General features: G+C 43.1%; 1 protein-coding gene across 4 annotated transcripts in view; it reads left to right on the top strand.

Annotated features, from left to right (window-relative positions):
* Positions 1–27,545, top strand: part of SLC20A2 (solute carrier family 20 member 2) — a 58,397-nt gene that overhangs the window by 26,808 nt on the left and 4,044 nt on the right. For 2 of the 4 annotated variants that reach the window (XR_012830997.1, XM_075708795.1), the window contains exons 3-10: positions 3,679–3,819; positions 5,065–5,150; positions 7,206–7,302; positions 9,316–9,432; positions 10,122–10,325; positions 11,745–12,333; positions 23,481–23,666; positions 24,372–24,456. Coding sequence is in view for 3 of the 4 variants with exons in the window: in XM_075708795.1 (XP_075564910.1) it covers positions 3,679–3,819; positions 5,065–5,150; positions 7,206–7,302; positions 9,316–9,432; positions 10,122–10,325; positions 11,745–12,333; positions 23,481–23,666; positions 24,372–24,456 (1,505 nt within the window). In the remaining variant the exon portion in view is untranslated. Of the gene's footprint in view, positions 1–3,678; positions 3,820–5,064; positions 5,151–7,205; positions 7,303–9,315; positions 9,433–10,121; positions 10,326–11,744; positions 12,334–23,480; positions 23,667–24,371; positions 24,457–24,953; positions 25,300–27,545 lie in introns of those variants that run through there. The other 2 variants (XM_075708796.1, XM_075708798.1) reach the window with 2 other exon arrangements.

Here is a 27,545-nt window from a genome sequence, read left to right on the forward strand (position 1 = left end):
TTCAGGCAGGACCTGCATGTGAGATAGGTGAATCCGTGCAGACAGAGCTCTACTACATGTGGTTATTTTTCCATTTCTTCAGGGAAATGGGAAATTTTTCCGTTTTTTAAATTTTAATGGATCGAGGTGGACATTGAGTGCCAGTTTCTGGACTTGTCTGGGGTGGCTTTGTGTGCTTGAGAGTGGGGAGGTGGTTCCTTTGGGCTTTTGCTGTTCCTGAGCCTCCGGGAGGTTGGCCACCTTCCCCTGCCCAAGGGGAAGAGGGGTTGGTTAGCGAGAAACCGCTACTGGGACCACAGCCACTTCCCAAATGGTCCCTCTGTGAGGTTGCCAACTTAAACCACATCAAATGCTCTTGGGCACCCCCCATCAGTTCCTTTTTCCTGATGTCTTGCAAGGTCAGCTGCAGATTTCTGGTCTTGCCCTCAAGCTGTAGGGTGGCTTCTTAGTACCACTCCACTTGCATCATTTATCCTTCTGCTTCCTGGATAGCTCCATCATTTCCCACAGGCATGTGCCTGGGAGCAGCATACACCATCTGAAATGTAAGTGACCTGCATCTTCTGACCTTCACATTCTTGATACTCATGGTCCCCGTTGAAGGAAGGGTCCTTTTCCTCTTCTGTATCTATTTCTGGCATCCTGATCCTGGCTGGGCAAAGTTTTAAGTCTCAGATGCCCCCTGTGGAGCAACTGGCCAGAAGCTCAAAGAAAACAACTTATTTGCATGCGTATTTACATAAGCCTGTGTGAACTTCATGACCAGTTGCATTCCCTCCCTCCCCTTAAGGGCATTAAGAAGAAATTCCACCTTTTAAACCTCAGAATTAATCACAAGTTACAAACTGCAGATTTCAATTCTTTTTTCCCCTCAAATCCATCTCCAGCTTTTCTCTGGATGTATGATTTCTTTTTCTGTGTTTTCTTTGAGCCTTCCTGGATGTTTTTTTTTCCTCTTTATGTTTTTGCTCTGCATTTCCCCACCCTGTTCTCTCATGCCTCATGATTGTGTTTTTGCAAATAGACTTAGCTTCTGAATTTCGATGAGGCTTAAATGAGTCAACAGTCTGGGAGAGACCAAAAGTCGCTGTATCCTCTTTCCAGATGTTGGTGGAAGATCCTTTGATGCTTGCAGCAAACAGCAGATGGTGATTTTCAGGGCAACCTTCTCCTCTAAGAGAAAAGGAAGCGGGGAGCAATGGGATTAAGATTTTGAAATGTAACATTTTGTAATAATTTTTAGCATATTAAAATGTTGTTTGTTAGGCAGTTGGGTAGTTAAGGACGGTTGCTTTTGGGAGTAAATTGTAGTACTTCCCTAGCATTAACTAATTGTCCTGTTGTTATCAGAAATTGCCCAAGTGTTGTTCTAGTGATCCTGGTGGGAGCTGAAGTCAGCGGCTGGTACGTCCAAGGAGATGCCACCGACAGAGAGGACTTCCCAGCCAGGATTAGCAAAGCAAAGTACTAACCCAGTCTTGCAGGTGGCGTGGTACATGATGGGGGCTTGCAGCTGGCACATAGCACTGGAGACTCAGGAGAATGGATGCGGTGCCTTCAGCAGCAGGGGAGCATGAAATGCACCCTGAGCTGAAAGCCAGCACTGGCGACTCTTGGTCAGGGCAGTCTTCAGCCAACCCTCTTTCTTTAGGAGATAGTAACTGAGAGGAAAGTGTGTATGGTCATGGTGTCAGCAGGCATGAAGAGTCTGAATTTGGGACTTTGACAGGTCTAGTGAGCCTCCTGCTTCCTAGGTTGGTTTTGCAAAGATAAATACTGGGAACATGCATTTTATGTTAAAGAGGAGTTAAAGCTTTGATGTAGGGAGTTAAGGCATTGCAAGCCCCAGAGGGAAGGCCTGCTCTGGCTTGATTTGTATTTTCTTTTGTTCCTTAATGTGCTTCCTTAAACTTCTTTAGACCACACATTGTCCTTCTCAGACCATCCATCAGTCCTCCACCACTTTCCCTCTTGCTCTCCTGTTTGTTTTCAAGGTGAAGTTGATTAAATAGAAAATAGTGCCATACTCCCTCTATTCCCCCCCCAACAAAAAACCCAGCCCTCACTACACATTTGCAGTGCAGCTGTGGTTTGGTTGCATTTTCCCTATTTTTTAGAATGAGTATTTTGTAATTACATATCTGTGGCTGGCTTATCTGTTTATTTGGCTCTTTACAGATGTTACCATCTGTTTTCTCTTTTACCTCACTTTCACTTGCTGGTCTCTAAGTTCATGTCAGAGGTTTCAAAGGGTATTTATTTTTATTTTAGTACAGGGGAAGAGAAGCCAAAAAATTAAAGAGCAGGTGTTCCTTGTTTGATCTAGAATTTCCAATAGCAATAGGAGTACCAGCTGTTTTGGGATAGTACCCCAGGAGAGATCAGTTTTACAAACTGGTTGACTTCCAAACGTAGCTGTGTATGATGCCAGCAAATCACCATTTGCAGATGGCTCCATTTCAAGACCTTCAAACCATCCTCTCCTGTTGGAATTGAGGATGGAGGCTGAGATTTTGAGTAACAGCGTATGTTCAGCGACCTTGCTTTATCACCTGTGTCTGCTCCAGAACTGTGGTGTCACGAGCCAGAAAATACAGGATCTCTCATGGCAGTTTGATTGCTGCCACTGGGGCCTCTTAACACATGAAGATTTAGTTTTAAGGCCATGGAGTCTTAAGATGAAGAAGAGATCTTTCTAAGAATTCTCTAATATTAGGCGAGATCCACAGAAAGCTTGTGTCAGTGCCAAAATGATTTTGGTGTCCTGAAGTTAGCACCACTGCAAGAGGAGCAGGGAGCCTGGGTCCTTCCAATGTGAAAATGTCGGAGCATGGAGCTGCGTGCTTGAGGGCATGGTGGCCAACTGTGGTCTGATCTAACTACCAAAAGTTGGGTCTGAAAACAAATACAAGTCATCCTCTCTGGTGCTTGGGATCTTTTTTTTTTTTTTTTCCTTTAGACCATTAGCCACCATCCCTTAGTTAGTTAGGGGATCTTATTTCCTTATGCCAAGGGTATCTTTGGCTACTCCATGACTAAGACAAGCCTTTTCTGTAGTTCTGAATTTCTCCAGTGCTACAATGAGCTGCAAATGAAGGCAGTGAGAGAGTCTTTATTCCCTCCTCGGTCCATTTTTCTTATAGAGGACTCCAGATGGCCGTGTGTCACTGAGAAGAGGCATAAAAACTCCCTGCCCTACAATTTGAGCCTTTCTCTGGTAGCATCTGAATTTAGGAGCATGGGTAATTCATTAGTGAAACGGTGGATGCCTCCTCACACTGATCACTTGGAGGCTTCCAAGTCCAGCTCTCAAGAATGAGGTTTTCTAAGCTTGACGCAGAGTGGGAGCAGTTTGTGTATTTAATCAGACAGGCTGTAAATACTGAAAGCCTTCAAAAAAAAAAAAAGCAGAACTGTTGTGCAGTGTAAAGAGCTCTTATAATAAAAAGTCATAAGTAAGATGCAGCATTCAAAGCTGCTGTTAAACTGTCTTAGTATCTGCTTTTAAAGAGAGTTTTGTTCTGGTTCTGTCTCTAGGAGATCTCTGTTGTGTATGTGGAGTGTAGGCAGGGCTTGTAAAAGAATGTGGGTACGTGGTGACGAATTTTCTGCGTGACATTATTGTTACTGTTGTTGTTTATACCATGTGGTTGTTTTTTTTTTTTTTTTTCCCCCTAGGTTCTGCTGTTTGGCAGCTGATTGCATCGTTCTTGAAACTCCCAATATCAGGGACCCATTGCATCGTAGGTGCTACGATTGGATTTTCTCTGGTGGCAATTGGCACACAGGGAGTCCAGTGGATGCAGCTTGTCAAGATTGGTAAGTGCTGTTTCCTTTTAAGCCTGAGGGTATGTGAAATAGTGTGCACTGCCTGCAAAAAACATTCCCAGAAATCTGCTTTGTGCTGATAGCACTCCCTCCTTAAATTATTTTCCACCCCAGTCCTGTCATTCAGAAGATGCACTGATGCTGTGTTCATTAAGGGCTGCGGTGTGTCTCAGTGGAGAAAGGGGTAAGATGCAAGTTGCACTTCCCCAGTGGTAAACTGAGGAGACATTGTCCCTCAGAGACATGCTTCAAGGTGACATTCCTCCTCTTCTAATTCTTTTTGTGGCAGCTCATACCACCTCGTTCTTGCTCTCAACAACGCTTGCCATCATGTGAATGCCCACAGTCATGTTTCTCCACCCACCAGCTTCAGGGAGGCGAAAGCTGGGCATATAGCACATGTTTAACTCACAGCCTCCCACTGCCAAGATCAGCATAGCCAAGCAGGGATGTGAAGGAGTTTTGATTATTGTTTTGGAAGCTTTGTAACCCGAGTCACAGCCTAAACCCTGCGTTAAAAAGGATTTGATGCTGAAGGCACGGAAGTACAATTGAGCTTTACAGAAGTTGGACCAATGTGTATTTTTTTTTTTTATTCTGTTGAAAGTAGAAGAGAGTTTGCAATGATAGCAGAATCAATCTGTTAACTATGCCGCAAACAATAAATCACTCTGGATGAGGTTTCCAGAGCGCTGCCCTAATCCAGTGTTATTGAAATCAGTGGGAGTTTTGCCACCTACTTCAGTTAAATCAGTCCTGGACACTTGCAAATGTGGTCTGCAAAAAATGTACGCACATTATTCATTACAGTTGATGCTTCTATAGTGTTTTGGAATTCGAGGCTTTTACCCTGTGAGCACCATGGCATCCTGCTAGATGCAGTTGCTTTCCACGTGCTTGCAACATTTGTGTTCATGGTGATGAGGAAATTACAGTGCTTTCTTGGTCCACTCTGCATCAAACTACAAAAAACTTTCCTGATGAATTTGATTGCTAAACTTGCAAAATTATCGGGAAATGCTTTGGCTGATATTTCTAACAGCGCCTAGCATTACTTGACTTTCATGAGCGTCAGTGGACATTGAGTTGCACCAGTTGTAAATAAACATATGGAACATTCATTCCAGTTGTACAAGAACTGTTTTCAATTTAATGCTCATTAACTACTTACTTACTTAACTATTATGCAAGAATACTGTTTATTTCATGTTTCATTCTTTCTTCTCTTCAACACAGTTGCCTCTTGGTTTATTTCCCCACTGTTATCTGGCTTGATGTCTGGAGTCCTCTTTGTGCTGATTAGATTCTTTATTTTAAACAAGGTAAAGAAATCTCACTATTATAATGAGTGCTCGGTATGAAGGCTGTGTTCTAGCCTCCAATTGGAGTGCTGGCATTTCCAGAGTTGAAAGTTTGTGGCTTGCTTTTAGGACAGGAGACCAGTCATTCTTTTTATAGCCATTAGAACTGTACTTGTTCTTAGTAGTTCTGAAAGCTCAGAGTAAGTAATTTGGCAAGTATTTGAGGCTTAGAAGGTGCTACATGGTAATTCATATTGTATATTCTGTTTGATTAAAAGATGGTACATTGAGATTGCTTCTGTATTAGTACAAACTTGTTGGCATTGGTTTAGCCTCACGATAGCTGTTCTGACTATTATTTAAACAGAACAGTCCTCCCTTGGAGATACTCTAATTGGTATTTTATAGTTGTGAAATTTTAAGCTTTGGTTTTCAAGCACATCAGACATTAGACGATGGGTATCTACATATTTCCTAGATTCTCAAGAAACCTGAATTGATGGGTTTTAGTGACCTCAGTCAAAAGTGGCAGCTTTGGGGTAACGTCAGTCCATATATCTCCAGTGCGGAAGACAATTTGCCTGCCACCCAGCATGAACTGGAAACCAGAACACGTTTATCTGCTCTTTCCATTTCTCTCACACCATTCAACTTGCTAAAATGGGGGAGTGCAGCGCATGACAATGACCTAAAATAAGTGACACTATATTAGCAGTTATACAGGGAACTTAAATAGATGAGGGATTAATTCCTTTGCTATAAATAACACCACCTGTAACCTCAGCTTCATCATTCTTTATTTCTGATGTAAATAAATGTCAGTGATAAAAGCAGATGATAAATTTGATCGGGCTCAGCTTTGAATTTAAAATTACTCAAGTTGCATAAAGGATGAGGAAAAGTTCCACTATTGCATTGAAAACATAACTACTTAAGAAATTAGTCATCAAAATCATGTGAACTCTGGTATAAAAGCCACATATTTAAGCATTCAAGAGGCAGAAGAAGTTCAGGCTAAGGAAATTGTCTTCTGACTGTCATCTGTGCCATTCACAAAGTAGTAAGATCTGCAGAGCTTCTGGCATAAGCAGGTAGCGACTTGCCTTGTGTGTGCATAAAAAACGAGCAGCTTTTTAGCTTGCGAGTCCATGGCCCAGTGTAGGGGTTCATGCCCTTGTTGGGGGTGTCTGTGAATAGCAGCTGGCCCTGCAGATACAGCCTGTGCTGCATCACGCCTCGGGACAGGGGCGCAGTGCAGGGCGGCCGCAGCCTTCTCTGAGCTCCCTTTTATAGCTCGTGGCAGTAAGAAACAAAACCACATTAGCCAGCCCTTAGCTTCGCCAGGCTCTTTGGAAACACGTGGAGCCCCTCAAAAGGCCAAAGCAGTCTCCTCACAAAGGCTTTTTCCACGGCTCGCATGGTGCGTTTCCGCTGCGCTGTCAGCTGAGCCTTTCCTTGTGAGTGCCGAGGGCACGAGACTGCGGCGGGCAGCAGGCACAGCGGCGTGCTAAACGTTGCATGCTAGCTTTATGTATGTTACCTGTTTAATACGGCCAGATGCTTAATATCAGACTTCTCTTAGCTGGTGGAAAGTGCCAGGCTGTCTCAGTCAAAGCTGAGAGGTTAGGAGTAAGGTTTTGCGATGAACGGGATACACTGATGCTTGTGGCCCCGCCCCAAAAATATCAAAGCCCTGTCCTGCTCCATACCCTTCAGTCAGGCCAAGTGAAAGGGACTGCTCGTCTTGGAGACAAGATACGTAAGAAAACACTTGCAGAAAGAAACCTGCCCTCAGGTCACCCAGCAGGTCTGCAGCCTACCTGAAAGTACAACCTGTCTCCCTGGTTCCCATTAAGAGTGTCAGGCTTCCCCAGAATGCTGGTGCTTGCCAGGACCAGCGTTGTAGATTCGGGTGTAACCAGACAGGTCACTGTCCTTTCCTCACCATCCACCCAGAAGCTCCACCTGCCTGGGACTGACTTGGGAGCACGTGTTTTCCTTATGGCAGTTCATGCTGACATTAATCTGGTGGAAAAATCCAGCTAATGTTTCCTTTTTTCCCCAATTTCTATGCAGGAAGACCCTGTGCCCAACGGTCTCCGCGCACTTCCAGTGTTTTATGCTGCTACCATAGCTATTAACGTGTTTTCCATCATGTACACGGGGGCACCAGGTGAGTGAGCTGTCCGCAGCAGGAGGCACGGGAGGGCGGCTTCCCGCAGCGTGTAATGGTGCTCTGCCAGCGTGCCGTCAGGTAGCTGTCGGCACGCACGGTTATCTCCTCCGTTAAGACTTAACGAGGGCAAGAGTAAACCATACACCTCCCCACATGCTTCTATTTGTGCATGTGTGTTTGTGAATCCCTCCTCATCACTCTCATTAGGGGGGAACAGTGCAGCTACAAAAAAAATCCGTCTTTAGAGGAAGGGGAAATATTGAGCTGCCAGCTTCGGCTTTGTAAATCTGAGCATGTGTTGAGCTCTCAAAGGTATTCCAGATATGTGCATAAAGGAGAGAAAGTTCAGAGCGGATGGTAAGAGCAGGTAGGCTGTCTGCACTCAGTCTAATGCTATAGCTCCATTGAAATCAGCAGAGTCACTGTTCTGGCAGATCTGGCACAGAGCCTATTAATTAAATTTAATTCTTTATTTCTCTTCACTGATATGAAGCCCCGAGCCTGTTTCTACATTTAATGAATCTTCTTTCTTGGGTGCTGTGTTTTCATTGCAACTCAATGGAAGGAAATTATACATGTACTTTTCAGGACTTTATTTATATTTTTGTATATTTGTATATTTTATGTGCATTTATATATTTGTGTTTATATTTGAACTTATATTTTTCTATTTATGTTTGTGTATTTATATTCACACATTTTATATTTATATATTTGCATTTATATGTTTTTATTTAACTTTACTTAAGGACTGTACATTTGAACATGCACTTGCAGCAAGAGTTCAGAAGAAAGATGTTCAGTGCTCTCGAATACTTTATTGAAGAGTCTGGTCATTAAATGTTATCTTTAGATTAGATTGTTGCCCCAGAGCCATGGACAAACAGGCAATTGAAGAGATACTCCTGAACATGCCCCTGAACTAAGAAAGCAGGCTTAGAAAGTGACCTTTTTTGAATAGAAATTTGTTTTGTCTAAAATCCGATGCACTAGATGTACTAGATAAAAGCAGTGGGTAGACTCTATTTCATAGGACAGCATTACTGAAATTAATAAAAAGCTTGAGAAGTTCCCACTTTGAGGGTAACATAACTCAACTATTCCTTTTTCTTAAGTCTAATTGGCTACGTATCCAAGATGTTTCACAGTAAATCAGCTGTATAACCAACATTTCCTCATTAGTTGTACTGCAGAAGTAGGTCAGGCACTCCAGTGACTCATTAAGCAAAATAAATGAAATAAGAATCTTAATGTCCCTTCTGTTTCAGCTTAGCAGTCTCTAAAGCACGTGAATAAAAAGGTGGGACCCCATTTTTGATACTTGGGAACTACATATTTACTCTCCAAGGCCTCTGGCAACATTGGCTCACAAGGATGAATTAATCAGATAGGCTTTAAGATAGGTGTGCATATACAGGTTTGAAAGACCGGAGTCCAAGCCCTTTCTTCATTTAGGGTATGGTCATTTAATTGAAGAAGCCCAAGGAGCTCTGTTGGGGGGATATTTACAGGGACACGAGTTACTGACATGATTGCACATTGCAGGACTGAAACCTCAGCTCTCAAGTGCTACATTAAGCTATTATAAGCAGATAATGGCTTAGATTAAGCTAAGCATCAGGCTTTATTGACCAAAGCAAAGGGCAGGTAAATACTTACCCTAATGGGCAGCAACGGTTTAACATGCATTAGTGTATAAAATCACTGCAAACTTGTTTTAGCAGCCCTGATGTGGGAGTTTTGCCCCGACTTCTTTAGAAACAAGGTCACAGTGAGGGGGTAACAGGCGGGTAACAGAGAATTGGAAGACTAAACCTGCAAATGTTTGCATGTCAACTAGACCTTTAAATACTGCACTGATATATATGTTAAAAATGACTAGTTCATTCATGTTGGTTTTGAATACATTGTGAACACAGGCTTTTCTGCAACAGACTGCTCTTCCACTGCCTGAGATAATTGTCATGTTAATTTATGGTTTGCTTGGGTTTTATTTCTTTGTCTTCACAGTACTGGGACTGGTACTGCCAATGTGGGCCATTGCTCTAATATCAGTTGGCGTATCCTTAGTATTTGCCATCTTAGTCTGGTTTTTTGTGTGCCCCTGGATGAAGAGAAAAATAGAAAGTAAGTAGTTGCTTGATGAAATGCGAGTGATGTAAAACCATGGAAAATTTCATTTCAGAGCTGGAAGTGCCCTTGAGAGGTCACCTAGTCCAGTCCCCACCCACAGGCAGGATGTGCTTAAACTATTCCTCATGCATTTGTGTAACCTGCTCTTAAAAAACTGCAGTGGTAGAAATTCAAAACCTTGTTAGGCAATCCACTGCAGTGCTCATTTCTTCTAGAGTCTAGCAGAAACAGGAAAATAAATCCTGGAATATAATCCATTTTATATTTCATTAAGGAAATGTTAAAGAGGAAGAATCAGGCAGAATGATTATTCTTTAACTTTACAGTAAGTTGGGCTGATCACAGCTTTTAGCTTTACAGTGTTTTGCTTGTTTGCTTTGCTACTCTCAACAAACGTAGTGTTTAAAACACAGAGAAAAGTTTCAGATTTCATTAATAAATGAGCAGCTCGGTGTTTTACTTCAATTACCTACTTCAGCAAATTTTGTAGGAAGAAGCAAAGATGCTCTATAATTTTCTCAGATTAATTTAGTAAAGATAAGTGTTAGAAATAAATAAAGAATGTGTATGAAATGGAGCCAGGTTATTGTATCCACATTGATCTATGCCATTGATGCAAACAGTGGAAACATAAGCAAGACGGATAGGTTGGGTTTAAAATTACAGTACTGTTATTTCCTTAGGCCGGTTAAAGAAAGATGCTGCACTGTCAAGGATATCAGATGAAAGTCTTGATAAAGTTCAAGATGAAGAAACACCAGTCTTTAAAGAGCTTCCCGGTGCCAAAGCATCTGATGAGAGCACGATTCCCCTTACTGGCTCGGTAACAGAAGCTGCTGGGGCATCAGATACTATTGCAAATGGAAACCATCCACGTGTACCGTATGGTAAGAAACTAAGACAACACAGAGGGTGTATCTTCTCCCTGTTTCAATAGGGTTTCTTAACTGCAAGTAGGTCTCTGTTGTAAATGGTAGGTTAGTGTTTGGGATTTCCAGCTCTAATCTGTCTTCAGCATTTGTTGGGAAAGGTGCTTACTTACAAGTGACGTTTTCTAGAGAGGACTTAAAAACAATTACATTTTGTTTGGCTGTATTTCAGTTTTAGAACAGCTGAAAACAAAAATTACTTTCCTTTTTGCTTTACTTTGTATCGTTAATGGTGTTTCCATCCTTTTAAGCAGTGGAAAAATACAGAGAACACAAATTGCTGATGTATGAAGGTTAAATTCAGCATAAAGATGCTTAGCATACTACCACTGGAGATGAAAAGATTTGGGCTTCAGCTGACAAACGTATGGCAGTTTGGAGCATGTCCACTAGAAAAATCTCACGCGCTGTTTTCTGAATGTATATTTACAAGAAGTAGGCTTGTGTGCATAAGTTCTTTTTGTTCTCCCATGTGGTGGGATCACGCCCTGCTTAGTGGTCTGCTGACTTTGATATCACTTTGTTAACTTCTACACAGCCCTGTAATTTGGTTAATAAATGCCTAATATATTCAACTGATTCTTACAAAATCAAATAAGTCATGACGTGAAGCCCTTTGAGTGTGTGCTTCCAGTTTAAAAATAGCTAGAACCAATTCTGAATGTTGCACAGTGGAAATCCGGGAAGTCAGGAAATGAAAAGATAGTTTCTTCACAAATATTACCTTATCTGTGACATGTGTCCTGCAGTGTACACTGATGTTAAATGTATACAGTGCAAATAACTATCATTGTGTTCATAGAAATAAGATATACAAAATGTTGGAAGAGCTGAGGAAATATTTCTGCAGAACATGAACTTCTTTGCTTTCTGGTTTTTTTAATTATTTTTAAAAGTTACGTAAATGTCTCTTAAACATAGGTACTTTTGAAAGGTGACCTCATGTTCAGTATGAAATCACAGTAAACCACCTTTCCTGAATCCTTATTATGCCTATTCAATGTAGACAAAACCTCAGAAAAAGTAGAGCTTATTTTACAAGAAAAGAATTTTATAGAAATTACTTTTTCAAAGAACCTGAGGATTTAACCTTTAAGTATCACCTTTGAATAGCTGAGCCCAAGTGACTTGCTGGAGGTCATATGGCATGTCTGGGGGAGACCCAATGCTGGAACAAAGCTCTTTTTGCACAGAAAATGAGTAAGTTTATTTTGCAGTGAATTGAATCTTGAGTTATTCACTGCATATACTGCAAACTGATCTTCTTTTTCCTGTACTCTCGAATCGCTGCCGTTTTATTGTCTCACAAAGTGGGAGGGAGGGGGCTTCTGTATTACATTTTGTAGAAATAGAAACGCTACATCTCTGCCTTTTTAGGAAGGGCGTTTTCGATGACGCACACCTCGGTGAAATCACCTGTTTCCAATGGCACCTTCAGCTTCGACGGCCAGATGAGGAGTGATGGCCATGTTTATCACACTGTGCACAAGGACTCAGGTTTATACAAAGACTTGCTCCACAAAATACACCTGGACAGGGCCACCGATGAGAGGCCCACTCAAGAAAACAACTACAAACTGTTACGACGCAACAACAGTTACACTTGCTACACAGCTGCTATTTGTGGCATGCCCGTGCATTCCTCCTTTAAGGCAGCGGATACGTCAACTCCAGAGGACAGTGAGAAGTTAGTGGGCGACACTGTTTCCTACTCCAAAAAGCGAGTTCGCTATGACAGCTACTCCAGCTATTGCAACGCGGTGGCTGAGGCAGAGATCGAGGCAGAGGAAGGTGGGGTGGAAATGAAGTTGGCCTCTGAACTCACAGATCCTAACCGGCCCCAGGTTGATCCTGTGGAAGAGGATAAGGAAGAGAAAGACACATCTCAGGTCCATCTACTTTTCCACTTCCTCCAGATCTTAACAGCCTGCTTTGGATCCTTTGCCCATGGAGGTAATGATGTCAGGTAAGAGGATGAGATCTCACAAACCAGCAATTTTTTGGTTTAAGTGCTTGGAGCAAGGTTTGCCAGCTTGGCTGGTCAGAAAGCATATTCATTTCTGCAGGCAGATGATCATCAGGGCTGTGTTTTGCAAAGCTTGTGACACTGATGTCACCGGTGCTTTCCAGGAGTTGGGCTGCTCAGTCTAGGTTTATTTTCTTCTCAATGGTAACATCTTTTTTATTAGCTGCTAAATAATTGTGCAGTAATTAGTTTAATTCAGGTTTAATTTTGGCAAGCTTTGAGGCACTGAGACTCCCCCTGGCATGCCAACCACTGTAAAAGCAAACAGGACAGTCCCAGCCCCTGCAGAGTTCACAGCCTATTTTAACTGCAAGATCGGAGACCATCAGCAAATGAGAGGTTTAGACTATTTTTGTCATTTGATGAATTTTATCTCTTGTCACATTGCAAAAAGAGGTGTGTGAAGAATGTTCTTCATTTTGATTGCTGCAGCCCTTCTAGACTTCCCTTTGCTGAATCTTTTGCTTGGAGTTTTCCAGGGGTCTAGGACTGTGTAAAGCAGTGTATCACTAAATAGCCCAGAAAATCTGACAAGCCCTAATAAGTTCATAAACTGCACATACAACTTGCCGAGCTGCCACAGTTCTCTTACCAAAATAAAGGGAGCTACCCCTGAGGAGCCCTGGGCACATTCCTGTGCCCCATGTGGAGAGAGGACATGGGCTATGGCTCATCTCCTAGCACTCATTTAAGCAGCTTCCCATCTCCTGGCATAGTTCTGGTACGCAGTACTCCCCAGCAGGAGTTTTATCCAGAGCCGTTAACACTGTTGAGTTGCTCCTTGAGTTTGGAAGAAGCCAGTGAGTTCATCCTTCAGTCATTTGGCTTAAGTGTCTCTGTCCTTAAGTCCCATGGCATTAACATCATTTCCCAGGAATAAAGGAAAAGACTCATCATCCAGGCGTCTTTCTCTCATGTTCATATTGACTCAGACAGCTGACAAAATCTTGAAGTTGGTTTCAGAACTGTTTATCTGCACCTCTTTGCCCTCAGTCGTCTAGTCAGACCCTTGTGAAATACTGTCTCTTCACTCACTCATTTGCCAACTTCTTTCCTTTTGAAGGCTTGGCTCTTTGTCATTCCACAAAGTACAAGACTTGACCGAATGACATGGGATGTAGGCTCAGAATGGGGCATTTTATACCCTCCTCGTCTGCACTCACATTGCTCATCTGCTTATAACATTGCTTCATCTGCAGGGCCCTATTGCACCTTGCCATCTCAGTGGCATGTGGCTGAAGGAGCGGTTTAGGGGTTTTTGCTCTGTCCCTGGGAACATTGCACATTTTTCCTTTAGGATTTGGCTGGACTGCCTCTTCCCTAGGCCTGGAGCAATCCACTTGGTATTTAGTAGGTGCTCTTTCCTGTATCATGATAAGGTCCCCTGAGAAATCCACTCAGAAGCTGCTTGTTGAAGCAGTGTTACTTATTTGGGTTGTAGCTGGGGCTGTATTGAGTCCCCTTCCCACTGAACCCTCGCCGTGTTAGCCGTGCCCTGTTGGTGTCGGTTTCAGGATTTGCAGCGGGGCTTTGCAGTGTTCATAACTTTCATAGTCCTCCTTAGGCATGTCCCACTCAGCAAGGAGAACGGTTATTGCTCCTCACTCTTGTCAGCCACCCAATTTAACTTGCAGCTTGAAAACACTTAAAAACATGTCTCTTCCCTCCCTGTCCATCCAGTGTCCTGGGAACTCAGAATAGGGCTTTCTGAAGAGCCTTCTTGTCCTCGCTCTTGTTATTACTCCCTTTGTATCCGCAGGGATCTGGCTCCAGGAAGGAGTCCAGGGTCCCCTCATCCTCTGGATCAGAAGGCAGCGGTGCAACTCACTTTCCTCTTGGATGGTCTTTGTTGATCAGGATCTCTGCTCTGAGCACACTGGGCAAGAGCAAAGACCCATGGAGGCTGGTACCCATGCTCTGCAATCGGCCAGCAGCAGGTGCTGAGGGGAACACAGGAAAAAGGACAAACACCGCTGATATTTCTTGTAACATACCCTTGGAAATACTATTGCAGAAAGTTCACAGCCTATCACAGTAGGTACCCCTGCTCCTTTATTCCCTGTAGGTGATGTCTATATATACCCCTCAAGGACTCACATGTTTATGCAAGCATCACTTGCCTTTTCTGTAGGAGGCAAGGGTAGTAGAGTTTGTTAGAAGTGATCTGTAAGGATGCAGTCAGTTCAGAAATCAAATTTTGTGTTGACAGGAGCTGGACAGAATGAAAGACAAAGTTTAGACTCTGTGCAGTATGCGTTGTTGCATCTTACAGCCTAATTCCTCCAGAATTCTGCATTTGGGCTGGCTTGTTGCCTTGGCAATATCCTTTCCTGGAAATTCATATTTTTTAGTGTTTTGCAGATCTCTACTTCTGTCAGTAATTCTACCAAATTTGCCAGCAAGCATGTATTTTTATTAAATGCTGTTTATTCCAAAATCTCTTCTTAAGCTGAATTCATGTAATTGCAAAACTAAAGAACAAATTAGCTTTGTTTTGTCAAAGCTGGTAGAAATGCAGGAAGATGGTCATAGGTGTAGGATTGGATAGGAACCCATCCTTGCAGTTGTACTGAGTTCCAGCTAAGCAATAAAAATTAAAGACCCCTTTGTATGCCAGAAAGGTTGAGTAGATAAAACACTCTAGGAATGCAATATCTATCCTGTGGATTATGTAGCAGAGAGATTTTGCCAGTCTTTGTTAGCAGAGCAGAAGACTTCTTACTGGGCTCTTGGCTCTTCCGCATGTTGCATAAAGATCTGCAGAGCTCGAAAGGCAGTGTGTTGTTTTAAAAATAACGCAGTAGAACCTAGCTAGTAGCACGGCTTTCTGTCCACATTTCTGTAAGAAAGCAAGCCTTGGCAATCCATCTTCTACTGAAGGCTGCTGTCTTTTCATCTCCCTCCTTCATTCACTTTCCTTCTGCTCATTTTAGGTGCTGTTGTCAAGCTCCTTCTCTGTTTCTCTTCTCAGCCTTGACTCCTGTTGTTAAAATCCCACTTTCCTCTGCATTTGGTTTTAAGCTCCTCACTTACATACTTAGGGAAGCACCTCCATTGTCTGCATCTTTTTCTTTGGACTAGTCTCCTACATTTTCCTTCCCCATCCTGGAACTCATTCTGGTCCCGTGTTTTCTATTTATTTTCCTTGAGGCTGTTTGCTGGTATTCCTTGAAGGGACAGGAGCAGATAAGATGAGCGAAGAGAGAAAAATGAAAAGCTAATATAAAAATTAAAAGCTGTAGGTAATTAAATGATTGACCTGTTTTAGAGCATATTTAAGCATGAGGCACGTGGTATGGACTGAACCATGATGCAGCTCAGAAACACTTTATGGAGCAGAAGTGCCCCGTATAGTTTGGATAGCACTTTAGTGGGCAAAAAGTCATATGGAGATCTCCCTTGTTTCATTGTCCAGGCTTTTCCCCTGGACCTGGAACAGTTAAATCAGTATTTTGCCTTTGACTGCAGAACTAACTCATACGGGTAGCTAGACTCCAGTTTCTTCCAAGATGATGCTTTTTAGCATCATAACGATACCAGCCATCTTTGCTGTAGGAGCTGATGTTTGTAGCAGTCAGGGCTCGTGTTTAGGCTGACATCAGCAGGGATCCTGGCTGGGGCAGTTGTGTGCTAAAAGAAACAGGGAGTCATGGTAACTCCCTATTTGGGTGACTGTTTTGTTCAGACCATCCCCTCCTGCCCCCTGCTGCAGAGCTTGCACGCGCTGTGTCAAGGATGCTGGAGCCCTTCCAGGGCTCAGACTAACTGAGCCGGGCCGAAAGCCTTGTGACACCATCATGCACATGGGCTGAATGAAATCTAAAGAATTTAAAATCCCGACTAAATGTGTTGGGACAGAACTGCTGAAAAAAAAAAGTTGTTGTTGAACTTAATTAGCAGCGCCAAATGAGCAGGTCCCACTGCCTCAGCACCCGAGCACAAAGGGAGCACGTCATTGCAAGGGCAACAGGAGAATAAAAAGGGCAGGATGGAAAAAAAGACCTGGGCCAGGAGCGTGACACAAGGAGAACTGCCAGCTTCCTAAATGATTGTTCAGAGCCAGCTTTCCAGAGAGGCTGGGAGGCTGGGCTTTGACCAGCAGGGATTATATGCACCTATGGTTGAGTTGGACTGAGCTTATTTTCTGTAAATATAGGTTGGTTCAGCAGGAATCGTGATGATCGGAGCTCAGTGCTGCAGCTGCAGCAGCCTGCCTGTAAAAATGCAGGTAGCAGGAGAGTCGCTGAAGCTGTAGGGTTCATGCTGTGTTTCAAAGTCTGGAAGCATGTCTGAATTAACTAGTTCCTAAAAATGAGGGCAGTTGGGCAGGTTGTTTTGGAAATGGCTGGAGAGGACTGCTAACCCCATAGCTACCTCCTGTGCTCAGCACAACCATGGCTGCTTTGCTGCTGAGACCAAACGGTGCGTCAGCCCTGCAGCCCATCCAAGCAAATGGGAAGATGCTTTTGTTGACTCAAGCAACCTCTGGAGCTTGTTATTCCTTGAATTCTTGCAACCAAAGCAGGATGACCCACAGAAAGATGCTGTAGGTCGACATGAGGTTTGCTGATTAAAATATGCCATTTATCCTGTGAAAAAAAGCCTGAGCCTTGTGCTCCTACACACCTGTCTCTGCATGTGTTTAGTCTTTTTTTGTACAGATTCCTCCTCCTGTGAATGGGTAGCCTCTTCTGTCCCTGCCTATCCCCCACTATCTGCCTCAGGCCATCATTTCTGCTGTCACAGGAGAAACCCCGGGGATGATGGAAGGAGCCACGTGCCCTGGCCTGTGTGAGCAGGCATCTACCCTGGGCTCATGGATTCCAGCCATGGAGGAAGGTGGTTTATTATCGTAACGGTGGCAGGAGGCATGATGCTCCAGCTGAACAGCGTGACCGCAGACTGTGCCGCCTGCCCGTGTCTGTGCACACCAAGGTGCAGGCGGTACCGAGGTTTAGCTGGTACGTGCTGTAGGTAGGAGAAACCTGCTTGCAGATATTTCACAGTTGTGCGGGGGATCTCAGTTTTCCTGAGTTCCTGCTGCATAAATTGTTTGAGTGTGGCTGCTGTAATTAAATTTCACATGGAGGACTTCAAGGCTACCCTTGCCTATTCATACTTAGATATTATAGGAAAAAGGGTTCATTTGTGTTAGTCTGCAGGTAATGCCATATAGATTTATGGAACAAGCTTGACAAAGAATGGCTCTCTTATTATCCAAACGATAAAGGCTACATTACTGAAGACAGGATTTAAAACTATTCCAGAGCTATAGTAAAAATGTTTAGTATTCTTTCTATATTTCTACACATTCTCTCAGTGTTTTTAGGGAAACTGAACTGCTGCCAGATAGGGAATTCATTGTTAAGCAAAGCAGTGCAAGTGAAACTAGGAAACACCTGCTTGCCCGAAATACAGGGAGAGGAAACTTCTCCTTTCACATCCTTACAGACCACTGGAGTTTTAGGTCAGAGCACACAAACAGCAGTGGGACTCACCTTTTCCCCTCTTCCTAAAGTAAATGCAATGGGATTAAAGGAGGGAGTGGCTAGAACATTGCCAGTATCTCACTGCACACAGAGAGCTTAGTGGGATTCAGTCTTCTGGCTAAATAAGGAGTCTAAAGGAGCTATAATAAGGTTGGATTACAAAATGAGTATTTCTTATTTCCTCCCTGAGAGCTGCAGTCAAGATCGCTTAGAATATTTAGGAAGCTAATCTGTCCATTACGATTACTGAGAAGAGCCTGAAATCTGATTTCTTTCCTTTTTAACAGCAGTCTGTCCTAAAAGTGCAGCCCTGAATAGATGTGAATCTTCTCTTGTGTCCTTAATTGTGCAGGTACACGGCATCTTTGTTGTGCCACGCAGGCAAGCCAGAGAAGAGCAGCAAGAAAACAGGGGGCTCCAGTGGGTGCAGGAATCCTCCCCATCCTGCTGTGAGCAGGGCCCGTGACTGGGCTTGCTGGGGGAAGGCTGATGCTGGTGGGCAAGAGGGAGGATGGACCCAGCCCTCCAGGGTCCCGGGAGTTGGGACTTCAGGGCCAGCATTTACAGTATGCAGCGATGAGCTGCAGGAGGAAATACGTAGCCTTCCTGACTCATTAACACACCCAAAGCTTGCACTGCACAGGGCACAGCTGTGACACACTTCTATTGTGCTATGGTATACACACAGTTTCAAAACTGTCCGATTATTGGAACTAGGGTAAGTGTCTCTTAATAATCCAAGATCTCTGGAGATTAGGACATATTTTTTTCCTGTTGGTACATACAGGCATATCTTCCTTGCTCCCTTACTCAACTGGGTGATGTCTTCAGGCGTAACTGCAGCATATTCAGAAATATCATCCCACCGACTTTCTCAGTGCAAAGTTCGTTTGTGAAAGCTGGGTTTGGGAAACAGTCAAATGACAGAGGATTTTGTAATTATATTTCTAATATTGGAAGGCTAATATAGATTTCTCAGACATTTATTTTGCTCCTCATTCAGTTTTGATCCATGATAATGTATGTGTCAAGCTTCTTTCACTCAACTAGAAAAAGTGGCTAAAACACAGTTTGCTCTTTCAGGTAGCAGAGAAGCAAAGCGTGGTCATCAAGTAGTCTGTAGATCATGGATTATAACACAAAGCTTATTCAGAGCGTAGCATTTAAATACAATTAGATTTTCTTTTTGAGCAACTCACTACTCCTCTTAAATAAGAAGTAGCAAGGTAACAACAATGTTGCTAGTTCATAAAATATTATGACAAGTTTGATGGGATTTGGCAATAGAGCATTCAGCTGATGTCATCCTTCCATTACTGAAAAAAATCCTTAATTTTTACTGGGGAAAAAAAAAAAAAAAGGTTGTATTCCTTGTTCCTCCAGAGAAGGGCCTGGACTTGTGACCCAAAGGTACCTAAAAATCTCTACTCGTGTGTGTGTGCGTGCATGGGAAACTGTAATTTCTAAGCCTGTCTCATGATAGCTGAATGTGGGGGGTTTTTTTGTCAGTAATACTATCTGTCTCACAGGGGAGAGGAGAAGCCAACTCTATTTATAGTCCAGATTCACTGTCAAATGCTATCTTTTACAACAGCTTTATAAATGGTGCAGGGCAGATTCTCAACTGGCACAAGCAAGCAGAAAAAGAGAAGTTGTGCCAATTCACGTTAGTTGAGAGCACTAGCAAAATCATCATGAGGGTCAGGCAGCACTTCAGAAACACTCAGCAGCACTTCGCTGAACTGCCGTGACACGTGTCTGCAAGTACAAGCATTACTGTAGATGGCATTTTATCCTGTATCGTGCCTCTGGGGAAGGCAAACAGCCCCTACGCACCGCCCCTGCTGCAAGGTCCTGTGCCCTGCGAGTAACTGGGGCTGGCAGAGCCCAGCAGAGATGGTGAAAAATACTGGACATGGAGAATACAGTTCATGACAGATAGATTCAGGAGTTAGGCTTCTTAAGCCATAACGGTTTATAAATTCATCCTAAAATTAAGGCGTAATGGCCATCCTCTTGTGCCCAGTGGAAACATGCATATTAGGTGTACAAAACTAAAGTAATACCACAACAGGAGTAGCTTATCTTGTCTTTTAAACCCAATAGCTAAATAATACAGTAACATCCTTGAAAGCACTTCAGTTGCATAAGAACCTAATGGCTGTTTTACATATAGATAGATGTGGATAGGGGTTCAGAGCCCCTGGGTGACCATCTCAGGCTTTTTTCTTCTCCCTCTAAACTACCACGAATAAGACTTGGAGCTCCAGCACAAAGGAGAGTTAGTTAAGGCAAGTAAAAGAGCTGTGTGGGAGAGTAAGAGAAAATCACTTCTTGAAAATAGACTTGTGAAATGAGTTTTAGCCAAATGCATGGAAGATTTGAGGTCTGCTTTCCTGCTAGTCATGTCTTGAGTCAAATGAGATAGAATCGGCAGGAAATATTGTGAAAGCCACATCGCAGTCTAGTCAGCGTCTTCGTGGTTCATCTGCTTAGTCACTCAGCTGTAGGAGACATCTGTTAACCGCAGAAGGTCTCAAAGCAAAGTCTCTTATCTAACACCACCTTTTTTTTGATGTGTTGTTTCTCTCTTAACTCTCCTGTTGGGACTGGTTGTCTTCTACCAATGAACTCTTCCTAGTCCCAAGGATGGTTGATTGCACATGCTCGTGGTAATGTCTCAAAGCTGATTGATGTATGCAGTACCAAGTATCCTAGTCTTTGCAGTTCATGGGTCAGGTGCGTTCATTGTGAGCTTTTGGCATTTTTGTGGTGGGACAGGCCTAATGGCTTCTTCTAGAGCTGTTCTCCATTGGCATAGGAAGCGTTGATACTACAAGCCCCTGGGACTGGACCTACCGAACAAATCCAGAAGCCGAAGGAGCCCTCCGAAGAGCCATGACAGTGGTACATTAGAGCCACCGGCTGTGCACCACTGCCGGTTTGCTGGCTGTTGGTAGCCACTTGCAGGTGTTCAGGCTGGGAAATGCCGTTGTCCCTAGGAGCTGAATGTTTAAGTCACATTGAACATGATTTACAGGGAGAGGAGAAATGTCTCTCTGATATAGATAACCAATGGTGCAGATACTCACAAATGAAAATGCAGTGAATTACCTTCTTGCCTTTCCAAGCATACATGGATCCAGTGCTCCTCTGCTTTCTTCTCCTACAGGGAAGGCATCAGAAGCGCTGCCTCTGTGGGCATCAGTGTCATCTCTTTTGATCTGTTGGGCAGCATCAGCCACTTGGATGCTCCGAGGCTGAGCATAAGTCAGCAGAGTTTTGGCTTGCCTTCCGTTGCCACAAATAAGAAAATAACCTTTTCTTCGAGGATTAAGCTTAGTTGATTCACAGAGGTGTAGCATTTACAAATAATTAAAACTGGATTTTGGTACCAAAGAGCATAGTTTTCTGCTGTAGTTTTTGAAGCCTTTTCTATCTTCCCATTTACATTAGGACTGACAAATATCCATTCATAATCTCTTCAGAACAGTCAGGAATCGGTGCCTGGGCTCACTCCAAATGTACCTGTTATTTTCAACAGGGAGGCTGTCCCCATGTCATACAGCACTATAAGAAGGGATGATCAGTTTTCCCTTTATTGATCTGATCAATGTTTTTGTTGCCTTTATCCATCCTTCTGCATCCATCAGTTGAAGGTACAGTGAATTACTTTTCTTTTTCTGTGCACAACAAGGCATTTAAATGTGCAAGTAATTTAATCCACACCTGAAAACACTGGCAAAGAAGTTGCAGGTCAACTTAAAAATATTACAAATACTTCGATCAAGAATCTCTTCTTCCTTGAAGGTAAAATAATTCTTGCATTTAGGCACTAAGGACTTTTCACATACCATCCTTTCACTCATGCAAAAACTCAACAAATCAAATGCATGCTCAGGCACAGTATCGGGCCAGAATTTTAAAGTATTTTTGCTAGTGGAAATCACTCTTTATGTAAACTGTATTTAGTTCTTCATCATCCTACTCGGCGTCTTCAAACCCACTGGATTTTATTATGCATGTTAGCTCCCTAATTTGTTTCCAGCATCTTTCTCAAAATCTGTAAGACTTATTCATTCCCTTTTATATCAAAGAGCATTTTTAAGTATTTTTTTTTTGCCTTGCAGCTTAAATGTTGTTGTGTGTGTTTACAAGGGAAAATTCCTTCCCAGTTACTTTGCTCCAGGATTGCTTCTCAGGGTTCAGGGCTCAATTTCTCAAGGACCAGAAGAAAGAAGGAGGGTCTCATGTTACTTAGATGCACCGAGCTTTGCAATGTTGAGGACTCTCATCTCTTGGCGATTAGCGCTCAGCCCCTAGCACCTCGTATCTGGTAAAGATGGGATTCAAGTAAATTATTAACTGTCATTTACAGTGGCTTGGTTTGCACAACATTTGACGTTAAAACTGGCCCTTACTCCATCTGTGTGCTTTGGAGTGAGACCAGGAACTAAATTTAGCCGGTCCTGGCTGCAGGGCGAGCATAGCTGTCGGTCCTGCCCGTGGCGCTTGCTGTGACCCGCTCTCCTTATCGGTTTACAAAGAGGGGAGCTTCCTGTTCGTTTTCAGACTTTTTGAATGACATCGGACAGGTTTGCTCTGCTCTTCTCATGATTATTTAGACATAAGTGCAGTGCTGCCTCGCTTCTTATGCGTCTTTGGTTGTGGATAAATGCTGCTCAGCAGGGCAAGCAGCTACTCAGTTTATCAAAAAAGCTGCAAAAAAAAGGGATGGCGAAGTTCTGATCTGCTTTTTAGTATTTAAGCCTCTAAAATAACTGGATACCAGATTTCAAGTTTTTCCTTCTAACTTTTATGTCTAGCAACTTGATGCTTTTTTAGAATAAACAAAGTCAGAAGTCTCACTCCAGGCACTGGAGACTCCAGCCACCAGTATTGGGTGACAGGCATTAGGAGTGGGGACTTCAGTGTTGCTGACTTTCAGCGTTTTTCTAGATAGCAGCAGCAGCAGGGTAGCAAAAAGGGCTTATGCCAGCTCTCTGTCACCAAGGAATCCTCTCTGATCCAGTCCAACTAGCTCTACAACACGTTTGAAGAGGACTAAGTCACCTTCCTGGCTGCATTCTGATCATATTTCTAAACATTACAGGTTGTCAGACTAGATTATATTTGTGTCTTCTTGTCTGCGATGGTAATTTTGTTCATTAATTTCCCTCTTCGACAAAAAGAGCTAATTTAATACTTGAATTTTAAAGATGCAGAGCTCTTGAATTGGTAAATTTTGAGATAATTTCAGCGCAGTACTGAAAATATTGGGCTTTGTCCCAGAACAGACATAATGAGGTATTACCAACTCTGACATTTTGGGAAACGATTTGTAAAAGCGAAATTCCTTTCAGCATTCCCTGTAGCTACCAGTGATGAAGTGACAACAGAAAAAGCAACATGGTAAGAGTCTGCTGCTGCAGCCTTTCCAAGTGAGAAAGGGTGTTGCCTGTAGGGTCAAGTCAGAGCAGCGCTGCACGCACAATGCACAGAAAATAAAATCACACAGAATCACACAGAAAATAAGAGTTCTTTCAAGGCAATTATCTGCATTTTTATAACTCAGGCGGTGTTCTTCTGTTTCTCCAGCAATGCAATTGGTCCCCTCGTCGCGCTGTGGCTTATCTATGAGCAAGGTGGTGTAATGCAAGAAGCGTCAACTCCTGTCTGGCTGCTATTTTATGGAGGTGTTGGGATCTGTGTGGGTCTCTGGGTCTGGGGTAGAAGAGTTATCCAGACCATGGGTAAAGACCTCACTCCAATCACACCATCAAGGTAGGTGCACAGTTGTCATTACAGTTGTGTGAACTTTGTGCGTGAACCTGTCTGAGAAATTGCTGCTCCAGTATTTGTAATGCAGCTTGCTGGATTTGCTGTGCTTTGATTTTAATGATAACCTGGCTTCGACTTCTCCATCTTTCTAAAAACTGAAAGAAAAAAATGAGGAGAAGGAGAGAAAGAAAGAATGAGAAAAAGAAAGAGAAAGAAAAAGACATAACCCTGTAAACTAATACTGAATGAGTTTGAGGTGTAGAGGTCTATGTGAACAGAGTCTTCTGCTGATGACCTAATTAATGTGGCAGAAGGTGCATTTAGAAATGGCAATGTTACAGTGGCTTTCCCAGTGCGCTTCAGACTGTTAAAACCATATGTATTTATTACAGTAATTTTCATCCTTAAGGCATACTCGACCTCTGCTGGTGCTTAACCAAATTACTAATTAGGCATGATTCACCGCAGCATAGAGTAGTAAAAGTCCCTGACGCAATGAGCCATGCCGCCGGGTTACTACAGATGACTAGCCTGTGCCGTTCCCATTATTCAGCCCTTCCTTGTTCTCTTAACTTATTTCTATGGCAAAAATCAGTTGGAGATAAAGCAGTCAAAAGAAGAAACGGGTAAGACTTTGGCACGCTGCACGGTATCAGTCCGAGCTGATGCAAAGAGTGATTGTGAAGTGTTTTCTTATGCTTCCCGCAGTGGATTCACTATTGAGTTGGCTTCGGCGTTCACAGTTGTGGTAGCTTCCAATGTTGGACTTCCTGTCAGTACTACACACTGCAAGGTATGCCTTTGCCCAGCGACTGCAGTCAAGGCAGTCTGGACTATTCATCTTAAAATTGTGCTGCTCGAGCCAGCGGATAATGGCACGGCGAGGGGAAAACAGCCACTCACAGAGGACAGTTAGGTGGAGGTGCGTCAGCACGTCTCAGTCGTGCCAGCGACATTGGGAAATAATCAGGCTTCCAAAATATGTATTGGAGTTGTCACAGTAAAGTTGCTGCAGTTGGACACAGCATGAAATCCATAGCTGTGGTTAAAGAAAAACAGCACTTACAAAAATGTGACCTCAATTTTAAAGCAAACGATTACAAGGAAGAACCTGGTTTCCTCCAACGGTGCCATTTGAGCCTGGTCGGGTAGCATTTCTCCCTTGTTCAGAGGCTGCGCACCATTCATCATTTATACTTCACTTTCTTGATAAGTGCATGGCATGGGATTTCCTGCATATAACTCTTTTACTACAGGTTTTCCATCTGTCTTTTTTTTATTTCTTCACAGTGGATTTTGCATTGAAGTAATGTGTGCGCTAACGGTACTTGTAGCCTCAAATGTGGGTATTCCAATAAGCTCCACCCATTGCAAGGTATTGGAGTTTGCAGTGATCACATCAGTAAACCACATCACTAGGACAAACCATAACAAAATATGAGAGATACCGATTGCTGCAGATTGCCTTCACTATGCGATGCGCCATGCAGACAGCGATCGCAAAATAACAAGGACCGCTTTTAAAGCCTGTATGGCTAAGCAAAGTCAGCATTATAAGTAATTGCACAAAAGTCTGGAATGTCTTTCACCCTTACGTGTTCGTATTGAACTAATATAGACATATTAAAATAATGTAGACTCGTAGTTTGTGTGATCCTGGTTTCATGTATTTTAGAGCCACCTGTATGAAAAACACTGCTACAACATTAAGCTAATATTTTAATGTCTCTCTTCTTTTAAACCAACTTGTCCTCGCTTTTGTGCATTATAAAGAAAAAAGACTCGTTTGAAGTATAGATATAAGCTGAGTAATGAGCAGAATTTAATTGTGTCCTATGATAGGCTGTGTGAGAAGACATTTATATTGCTCGTGGGCAACAGGGAGCATGTGGACATTTACACTTCTGGAATAATATAGTGGGAGTTCGGAATTGTTCCCCAGGAAATTCCCAAGTCAAATATCCCATCTTTCTCTCCTTTGCTTTCCCATGGACTCCCAAGCTCTTGGACATGCAGAGCTGTCAGTATCCCTCACCCTCTGGAAGGGCATGGGGAAGCCCCTCCAAAATCAGAGACCCCAGAGCAGCAAAGCCCCTCTGTTTCGGGACATACCACGAGCCCTGCAAGAGCCAGATCCTGTAGGATTCACTACTGCACCCTGGGGACCTTGAAGCCCTTCCAGCTCAGGCTGGGGCTGAGGCAGACAGGTTTTCGGGGCTAACTGCTCCATGGCATGGCAGGCAGGCTGGCAAGAAGCCGGGCATCCTTGCCTGTGACATTGACCTGGTTTCCAGTGAAAGAGTCAATGAAATCCACACATCCTGCAAAATGCCCCAAGTTGGTTCCATCAGCCTTTTTCTAGTGAAAACCATTTCTTCAGAAAGCCTTCCTCTGTTGAAAAATCATTTCTTTCTTCTGCTGTAGAACTCTTTGAGAAGCAGCCAAGACTGAGCTGCTCTGAAGGCTGTTCAGATTTCCTGGCGTTGGTCAAACTCTGGTTCCTCTGAATCGAGCAGGGAGGGGAAAAATAATAACAATGTGATCCACTTCTAAAAATGCTAGCCTGAAACCACCTCCCTTTAAGCTGACTGGTATATCAAATGTGTGATGAAGAATTTGCCAGGGAGAATAATACTGCTTTGATTATCCCAGTTGCATGCCTGAAGCACTTCTAGTCAACCATCATAAAAGAGGAAATACACTTTGGTGCAAATAGACTGAATTTAAAAAGAAAATGTCTTGGAAGCCATAAGCTAATGAGAGGGTGGCATTAGGAGGTATTCATTGACTCAACGCAGTTAAAAGCGTGGTCTTTTCTAACTGCAGAGCAAAATAATTCTTTTTAAAAAATACTTCCATAAAAGCAGTTAATGTGGTTAGTGTGTGTCTGCTCCCTGTAGTTTGCTGTATCTCATTAGATGGATCACTCTTAATGGAAAGATCCACTTCCCAATAGAATTAGACTGTTCCAGGATGTCACATTATTATAACTGACTCTGTGTTTCAGCAAAATAAGATCCTGAGTTGAAAGATCCTAAGTGATCAACACAAGATAAAGCAAACACTTGTAACAGATGTATTCCTTGTTTTCTTTGAGGGCCCAGTGAAGGAATAAAAGAACTATTATGTATCATTTACTCCATGGGAAAATACCTCTCTGAAAACGCTATCAGCCATTGAGACAGAAATGCTGCCTTAAAAATCAGCAGAAAAATTATTTTGCCCTAGAAATTGAAAAGAAAATGGGTTCAAGGTGAGCCTAGTCCTAAGTCTTTAACATCAGGGAGTGGGAATTACTCTTTTCCCCAACATTTGCTCCACAGCAAAATAGCATTTGCTGAAGTGGGAGCCCTATCAAAGGGGTGTCAGTCAGCGGAATCTGCAGCAACTAGATAAACCAATGGCAAAGAAGGAGCAGTGTGAAACTCCTTAGGTGGAGGGAGACCTTTTTGATGTGAAACAACGGACTATAATGAAAAATGGAGACCGAGTATGAAGGAAAGCTCTGAGCAGCAGTTTTCAGGCCTTGGAGCAGATGTGGAAAACTGGAGATTGGTAGCAGAAAGAAAAGTATTAGCTTCTGAGAAAGATTTGTCAAGCCATCTCAGATCAGGAGTTGCATTTGGTCCTAAATCAGAGGCTTTGGTCTACATGAGGTAGCCACCGCCCAATATGCGTGTCCTAAATCTACAGCCCATCAGCTTTTTCACCCTCGGTGCCTGTTGAGAGCCTGAACTGCACCTTCGTCCTTGCCACGAGTCAAAGGGGAGAGGAAAGTTCCTCTGAAAGGCTCCAAGTCAAGAGGGCCTGAGGGAGAGACCTGACCTTTTGAGCCTCCAAAGGAATTTGTGAGTCTGAACATGGTAGCCACACTGCTCTGCC

This window comes from Pelecanus crispus, chromosome 4 (genome assembly GCF_030463565.1).
Source record: "Pelecanus crispus isolate bPelCri1 chromosome 4, bPelCri1.pri, whole genome shotgun sequence".
Classification (NCBI taxonomy): domain Eukaryota; kingdom Metazoa; phylum Chordata; class Aves; order Pelecaniformes; family Pelecanidae; genus Pelecanus; species Pelecanus crispus.